This window comes from Mirounga leonina, unplaced genomic scaffold, assembly GCF_011800145.1.
Source record: "Mirounga leonina isolate KUSES-001 unplaced genomic scaffold, KU_Mleo_1.0 Mir_376, whole genome shotgun sequence".
In the NCBI taxonomy this organism is placed as follows: domain Eukaryota; kingdom Metazoa; phylum Chordata; class Mammalia; order Carnivora; family Phocidae; genus Mirounga; species Mirounga leonina.
Genome location: NW_023270718.1, coordinates 4,955,411 through 4,963,496, shown reverse-complemented (window position 1 = coordinate 4,963,496; position 8,086 = coordinate 4,955,411). Strand labels below are relative to the sequence as shown.

The following is an 8,086-nucleotide window of genomic DNA, read 5'->3' as shown; positions in this document are numbered from 1 at the left end:
ACTGCATGTGTGCTCTCTCCCTCTCTTAAATAAATAAGTAAATAAATCTTAAAAAAATGTGTACAGAGTAATACATTAATGAAACCACCCAAATAAAAAAAGAGAGTATTGTCTACAACCCAGAAGCCTTATTCGCACCTCCTCCTAGTCATTACCTTCGAAAGGTAACTACTTTTGATTATGGCTTCGTTTGCTGAACATTATGTTTATGAGATTCATCGCATACCAGTGGGCTATTCTTTTCACTGCTGTATAATTTTCCAGTGATGAATATGCTACAATTTTACCATTTCACTTGATGGGCATTGGGTTGTTCCTGCCTCCTGGTGATTATGAGTACTGTTAGTATGAATTATTTATTTAGATTTTCTTTAATCAATTTCAGTAATGTTTTATAGTTTTCTGTTTAGAGACCTAGCAAATCTTATGTTAGGTTTATTTCTAGGTTGTTTTATTTTTTTATGCTAACACGATTCATTTTTAAAAATTTCATTTGAATTTTTTTGTTCTAAATGTTTAGGGGTATAATTGATTTTTGATTTTTATATGCAGTGAAGGGTAGCAGAATATGCCACCCCAAAACATACCACTATGGTATAAGGATCAATGTGAGTAGAAGACAACTGAGAAGAAGCAAATACAAGAAAAGCTCTCTACTCTCCTCCTATTTGTCCGAAAGCTGGACATAAAGGTCTTTCCCCTCCCCTCTCTACCAGGAAGGACAAAAGTTAATAACTCTAGACAACTCTAGACTCTTATGAACTCAGACACAGCACCGAAAGAATCTATACAGTAAACTTTATTAACTAGCCCTTATTCTCCATTGGTTCCCCCATATATATGCTTTCCTACAGTTTGCAGTCCTAGAAACTAAAAGTCATTTTCCTGTGTCTTATCACTTCTCTGAAAATGTATGGTACTTTTCAAAAGCTGCTGTATAAGTCCCAATTCTTTTTTTTTTTTTAAGATTTTATTTATTTATTCATGAGAGACAGAGAGAGAGAGAGGCAGAGGGAGAAGCAGGCTCCCAAGGAGCTCGGGAGCCCGATGTGGGACTCGATCCCAGGACCCTGGGATCATGACCTGAGCCGAAAGCAGACGCTTAACCATCTGAGCCACCCAGGCGCCCAGACCCAATTCTTTTTTTAAAAAACATTTTATTGGGGCGCCTGGGGTGGCTCAGTCGTTAAGCCTCTGCCTTCGGCTTAGGTCATGATCCCAGTGTCTTGGGATTGAGCCCCACATTGGGCTCCCTCCTCGGCAGGAAGCCTGCTTCTCCCTCTCCCACCCCCCCTGCTTGTGTTTGCTCTCTCGCTGTGTCTCTGTCAAATAAATAAAATCTTAAAAAAAAAAAAGATTTTATTTGAGAGAGAGCATGAGCAGGGGAGAGGGGTAGAGAGAGAGGGAGAAGCAGACTCCCCGCTGAGCAGGGAGCCTGACACAGGACTCGATCCCAGAACCCTAGGATCATGACCTGAGCCGTAGGTAGACGCTTAACCTACTGAGCCACCCAGGCATCCCCAAACCTAAATTTTCAAAAGAAAGTTCACTTTTATTTATGCCTGTGCATTTCTAGGTTCTTAAGTGTGTTGGGTCTGTCTGTGGGGTGATCCGACCCTGAGCCTGGGCTTCAAGGGAGAAAGCTCATGTCATGTCTGTATCCCCCACAGGATTCAGCACCAAGAGGATCCTGATGTGCCTTCTTGATAAGGGAGAGGTCTTGAGGGAGGATTCTCGGAGGGAATAGGAGACATGCTGGCATGGGGGCAAAGTGGACAGGGCACCCAAGACAGGGTCTGTGAACTTCCAGGTTTGGCAGAGGCACTAGACCTGGCTGGCACATAACTGGTGTGTCAGGTGTTGGGCATGGAGGGACAGACAGAGACAAAGGGAGAGACAAACAGCAAGTTGAAGATGGAGTCAGCATGTAAGTCAAGACTCAGGGAATGAAAAGATAAAAATGAGAGTGTGCAGGGGCACCTGGGTGGCTCAGTCGGTTAAGCGCCTGCCTTCAGCTCAGGTCATGATCCCAGAGTCCTGGGATCGAGCCCCGCATTGGGCTCCCTGCTCAGCAGGGAGCCCGCCTCTCCCCCTGCTTGTGCTCTTTGACAAATAAAAATCTTTTTTTTTTTTTTTTTGAGATTTTATTTATTTACTTGACAGAGAGAGACAGAGAGAGAGGGAACACAAGCAGGGGGAGTGGGAGAGGGAGAAGCAGGCTTACGGCCGAGCAGGGATCCCAATGCAGGGCTTGATCCCAGGACCCTGGGATCATGACCTGAGCCAAAGGTGGACGCTTAATGACTGAGCCACCCAGGTGCCCCTGACAAAAAAAAAAAAAAAGATTCTTCCTGCATCCTCCAGATAAGAACCCAGCAGGCCAACCCCTTGATTTTGACCTTGTGAGATCCTGTGCAGGGGACCAGCTGAGGCATCCCGGATTTCTGACCTGTAGATATGCGGGAGAATACATATGCATTCTCAGTTGGTTTGTGGTCACTCGTCAGGGCGGGGATAGAAAACAAATACAGAGGTTGGAGTGAGGGTGTTGGGAACAGGAGGACACACAGGGCTGGAAGTGACAAAGTCAGCGAGTTGCTCAATGAGCAGGCAGACGTCTGAGTGAGAAAACTGAGCCTGGAGACCTGGGCAAGAGCCGGTGGCACAAGCCAGATGTCACTCTTAAGGCTAGGGTTGTGGGGACTTGCCATGACCCAGTCGGCTGAGGCCTGGGGACAGATCCTGGAAAGAAAGTGCTGCTAGATATAAGAACTTTATTTCTATATGGTACTTGGGGTGGGGTCTGGTGGGGGGTACATGCAGGCATTCCCTGGTCCCCACCCCTATAGCTGCTGGGAGGGCCTGAGGATGTATAAGAAGTGGGTCTTCCGGGAGGGCAGCTTGGAGTGGGAGGAGCCCTGGGTCCCCTCTTCGAGGCTGTCTTCGAGGGTCTCCTCCCGGAGCCCATCCCGGATGGCCTGCAGGCGGTGTCGCTTCTCACTGAGCCAGTGGCCGCCCTCCTGAACATCCTGGTGGGACCTCCGCCTTGGCAGCTTCATGATCCAGAAGGCCACTTGGGGATGGGGTTCTGGGTGGAAGCTGTCGATGGCTTTTGGAACAGGCACCAAGGCCTCCTTCTCCTCTATCTTGGGAACCTGGGGAGGAGGGACAAGGAGACGTCTTAAACTCCAAATGACAACCCCAGAATGCTAAGTCCGTTCTGGCATATTCAGCCCATTTTGCCACCAACAGGGTGCTTTGGGAGTTTAAAGCTCATTTTGTGGTTTACAAAGGATGGGGTTTACAAGTGCTTTAGAATTTAAAATACTGAGATTTATAGAATACTCTTGGGATGGAAAGCACATTTTCCGAGGTTTCAAAACCATTTTAGGATTAAACATACTCTAAGGTTTAGAAAGCAATTGGAAATGTACAAATCACTTTGGGATTAAAAGCTCTTGGCTTTCCTAAAGCACACAATTGCAACGTGTGATCCTTGATTTAATCCTGGGTCAAAAACCAAATCAGCTCTTATGGACAGCTTTTGGTCCCTCTTTCAGGACAGTTGAGTATGGACTGAATGTCTGTTTGCTCCTTGCTACTCAAAGTGTGGGCTGTGGACCAGCAGCATCAGCAACATTTGGGAGCTTGTTAGACATATAAATTAGCAAATTAGACATCCAGACCTACTGAATCAGAGTCTGCATTTTTCTGAGAAGTCCTGTAGGAGATTTGTGTCTCCACGCCCCCACCCCCATTCGTATGGTAAAGTCCTAATTCCCAGTACCTCAGAATGTGATCTTATTTGGAAACAGGGTCATTGCAGATTTCATTAGTTAAGACAAGGTCATTAGGGTGGGCCGTAATCTAATACGACTGGTGTCCTTATGCAAAGGGGGAAATTTGGACAAAGAGGTGCACATGGAGACAAGTCCGAGAAAGATGAAGGCAGAAATGGGGGTGGGGGGGGAATGCTTCTACATTTCAAGGAATGCCACAGATTTTCCGCAGACCGCCAGAGGCTAGGGGAGAGGCATGGAACAGATTCTTCCTCACAGCCTCAGAAAGAACCAAACCTGGTGACACCCTGACCTTGAATGCCCAGCCTCCAGAACTGGGAACCAGCATTTCTGTTGTTTCAGCCACCCAGTCTGTGGTACTTTGTTACGGCAGCCCTAGCAAACTAATACAGAAACTCTAATAGTGTGATTATCAATGTTAAATTTCTTGGGTGTAAAAATGGTACTGTGGTCATGCGGGAGAATGCATTATTCTTTGGAGATACCCACTGAAGGCTTTAAGGGTGGCGTGCCATGATGTCAATACTTCACTGTCACATAGTTCAAAAATGATAAAGTAAAAATAAAGTAAATGTGGGGTGCCTGGGTGGCTCAGTCGTTAAGCGTCTGCCTTCGGCTCAGGTCATGATCCCGGGGTCCTGGGATCGAGCCCGGTATCGGGCTCCCTGCTCAGCGGGAGGCCTGCTTCTCCCTCTCCCACTCCCCCTGCTTGTGTTCCCTCTCTCGCTGTCTCCCTCTGTCAAATAAATAAATAAAATCTTAAAAAAAAATAAAGTAAATGTGGTAAAATGTTCACAACTGGTGCATCTAGGCCAGTGGTTCTCAACAGAATTCTGGAGACCTTTTTTGGTTGTCACAACTGGTGGGGGAGGGGACGCGACTTCCATCTGGTGGGTAGAGGTAGCACTGCTTATAAACATCCTACAGGGCACAGGACAGCCCCTGCAACCAAAGATTATCCAGCCCCGAATACCAATGGTGCCCAGGTCAAGAAACTTTGCTCTATGGAAAAGGGAATACAGGTTTACTGTATTATATATATCTTTAAACTGTTCTGTAGATTCAAAAATTCAAGAAAATCTGGTTGGGGGGTGTGTGTGGAAGACCCATATGGGTTTGCCAAGTGCTTGGGGGTTCTTAAAACGTTTTAGGATAAGAAAATAAGCACTTTGTGGTTAGAATCACCCTTAGAGGTTTACAAAGGTGAGCTACGCAAAGGATTTGGGGTTCATAAAGCACTTTGGAATGAAAGATCACATTCTGAAGTTTATGAGAGAGAGATCTATCCCTTTGGGATAGATTAAAAAGTACTTGGAAGTTTGCAGAGTACTTTGAGATAAAAACACCCTTTGGGATTTACAAGGGTGAAGATTACCCAGCACTTGGTAAAGCAGTTTTTGGTTTACAAAACTCTCTGGGGTTTACTAAGCGAGTGGGGAGATATACTCTGAGGTTGTAAACCCTCATTTCTGAGAGCTGGTTGGTCCCTTTGACAGATGATAAAACTGAGGCCCAGTGAGAGGAAGTGAACAGTCAGAATGGAAGTGTCAACTCATCTTCTCCTAAACTACAGAAAATGTTTGGGATGGGACATTTTGTCAGGGGCATGTCCTAACCTTCCAGTCACCTTCCAAGCTCCCCTTTCCCGGCTCAATGGATGCCACCACCTGCTCGGAGATCAGCACCTCTCCTGTTTTGTTGTCTGTCACCTGTGAGATCAGGAGGAGAGAGTGAGAGCAAAACTGCTTCCTTCCGCTGCCCTCCTCCCCACTGATGCTGCAGCATGAGGGATCATGGGGAGACTCCAGGAGGGACTTCCCAGCACAGGCACCTTGTCGATCTGGAGGTGGCTAGAGATTGTGTTGTTCCCCAGACGGTGTTCCTGGTTCTCTTCTTGGTGGTAGTTCTTGGGGAGGCCCCGGAAGTCCAGGGGGGCAGAGAAGAAGCTGTCCATGCCCCGCAGCAAGTCATCCTGGGGCCAGAGGAGGGACCATTGATTTGCTGGATCTCAAGACTCCCAAGTAAATCTGCAGCCCTACCAGGATGTCCTTGAGGCCTTGCCCCAAGTACCTCCCAGCTCCTTCTCTCTCTGTCCTCTGACCCTTAGGGCCTAACCTGGTCACCTTGTGTCCCATCCCCCATCTGTCCCATAACCTTCCTATTCCTGCTCCCCCCTCCCGCCCCCGTCTTACTGTCTCTATGACCCCATCCCCTTCTTCTTCCGAGTCTCTCTCTCCATCCAGTCTTTGTCTCTCTGTCCCATCTCCCTCTCTGCTTGATTTCCTCCCTTTCTTCCTCTCTCTCGGTCTGCTGTCACCCTCTATTGATCTCTCTCGGTCCCTTTGACTCCTTCTCTTACTCCTTCTGCCTGGCCGCAACCCGCCTTCCATTCTGTCTCTCCGAACCCCTTCCATCTTTCAGTCCCCATCTGCCCCCATCCCTCTCCTTTTTACCTCTTCCTACCCCCAATCCTTGCCATTGCTCACTTTCAGGAAAAGCCGGGTGAAGCCTTGAATTAGGCTCTGGAGGCCTAGAAAACCTGAGGAGCTCTCTTGGGCGTCAGCATCGCGGATCGGGGCTGCAGTGGAGGGGGGCACCAGGGCAGAGGGGACCAGCAGCAGGAGGACCAGAGGTTGCCACATTGCGGGGCGGGCCGGGAGGCTGTGGCATAGGTAGGAGTCAGAGTCCCCGCTTCTAAAATGGTCACGCCCCCACCCAAGACCTGCACCCCTTTCCCATTCCTGGCCCAGGCAATTCCTCACACCCCGCCCACTGCTCCCCCTCGGTCCTTCTGGCCCCACTCCCTCCATCGCGTCAGGCCCCGCCCCTCCTCCCAGGCCCGTCTCCTCAGGGAGCTGCCTCACAAACGGATCTCTTTCCTCTCCTTCGCCCGCATTCATACCCGGATCTCATTCCTCACCTTCTCCCACGCCCCGCCCCTTTTCCTGGGCCCCGCCTTATGCTAGACCACAGCCGGGTCACCGGACTCTCAGACTCCAGCCGTCGGTCCACGGACTGTTAAATCCAAACAGTTCTGGTCTCGAGCCCAGGCGGGATACCTGGAGCGTTGGATGAGCTCCGCGAGCCTTAGCCTCGCCCCTATTACCTGACCACGCCCCCATCTGCTGACCTCACCCACGAGCCGGGCCCGCTATTGGGTGGTCACGCCCTTAAGGGCGGAGGCACGCCCCTATTTGTTAACCACACCCCCACCGCCTGACCACGCCCCTGCCGGTTGACCTCGGCCCTGAGTCCCCGGTGTGGCCTGCGTTCTCGGATCTCGGCCCTCGCGCCCCACTTCAATGGCAGATGGCCACGCCCCTCGCTTAGAGCCGTGCCCCCACACCTGGGCCACTCCTCTGTGCCCCGGGTCTCGCCGCTAGCCCCTTCAGTTCCATTCTTAGGCTCCCAGTCCCCGAGTCCGAACATTCTGGTTCATCCCCTCCTTAGTTTTGTATTTATCTCTGAGTTTCTCCGTGTCCTTTCTCGTCTTCTCCGGGATTTGAAACGATTGCTGCATTCAACAGCCCTCTTCGGTTCCACTAAAAAGCCCCACCCTCTCCGGAAACCTAAATCCAGTCCTATGTTCCACCTTCCAAGGAGCCCGGAATCCAGGCTCCCTTCGCCTTAGGGTCCCAGAGTCCGGACCCCAAGCGCTTCTATTTCCCTGAGTTTGAACATCCGACACCTCATCTTTGAGGGACCCAGGAGCCCGGGCCGTAGCTCCTCTCCGCTCGGGCACCGAGGCTCTCTCCCGGTCTTGGGATAGCTGCCACCTCCAGTCCACTGGCGCGTGTGTTTGCAAGAGTCTGCTCTCCCGTGAATCTCCAATAAATTCCCAGTCCTCTTGCCCGCCTCTTAACTCTGGCAAAGTCACAGGAAACCCTGTTGTCTTAGAAATCAAAAACCCATCCTCACATACCCCGATCCTCAAAAAATATACTTGAGGCTGAACAGAAAAGATTCTTTTGTGTTCTTATCACTCCCACATCCCCAAATACAAACACATTAGAGGGTAGTCAAAAGTCCAGGGCCCCAGACCCCAGCTCCTTCAGACCCAGATTTCTTGGCCCCCATCAATCTCCGCCCTGGGACCTAGGAGTCCGGATCCCCCATCCCTCTCCTCTCCCAGGGTTGCAAGCATCTGAATCCTGAAGTTCCTACCAGTCCCAAGCTAGACTTCACCTTTGCCAAAGCAAAAATCCTCCAAACTGTCACGGTCGGATCCCCCTTCCCTGTGTCCGGCGCCCGGGCCCGCCCCCCCTCCGGTCCCTCCCACTTTTCCC

The 8,086-nt window shown here is 50.1% G+C and overlaps 1 protein-coding gene across 3 annotated transcripts; it reads right to left on the bottom strand.

Moving 5' to 3' along the window:
- Window positions 1-2,757: 2,757 nt before the first annotated feature.
- Window positions 2,758-8,055, bottom strand: DKKL1 (dickkopf like acrosomal protein 1). 3 transcript variants are annotated; one of them, XM_034987121.1, is made up of 5 exons: window positions 7,986-8,055; window positions 6,287-6,461; window positions 5,632-5,772; window positions 5,417-5,509; window positions 2,758-3,155 (listed from the first exon to the last, which is right to left on the bottom strand). In XM_034987121.1, exons 2-5 carry the CDS (start codon window positions 6,440-6,442, stop codon window positions 2,844-2,846), a joined length of 702 nt encoding a protein of 233 aa, XP_034843012.1. In that variant the 5' UTR covers window positions 6,443-6,461; window positions 7,986-8,055; the 3' UTR covers window positions 2,758-2,843. The 3 variants fall into 3 exon arrangements, with proteins under 3 accessions (XP_034843012.1, XP_034843011.1, XP_034843010.1); XM_034987120.1 differs by lacking the exon at window positions 7,986-8,055 and adding an exon at window positions 6,721-6,903; XM_034987119.1 differs by lacking the exon at window positions 7,986-8,055 and adding an exon at window positions 6,665-6,727.
- Between the last annotated feature and the right edge of the window lie 31 nt (window positions 8,056-8,086).

Coding starts and splice junctions, on each gene's coding strand:
- DKKL1 (XM_034987119.1), bottom strand. CDS start 6,696: ATGCGGGCGAAGGAGAGGAAAGAGATCCGTTT. Junction 5,773..6,286: donor TCACCCGGCTTTTCCTGAAA/GTGAGCAATGGC, acceptor CTCTGGCCCCAG/GATGACTTGCTGCGGGGCAT. Junction 3,156..5,416: donor GCTTGGAAGGTGACTGGAAG/GTTAGGACATGC, acceptor CCTCCTCCCCAG/GTTCCCAAGATAGAGGAGAA.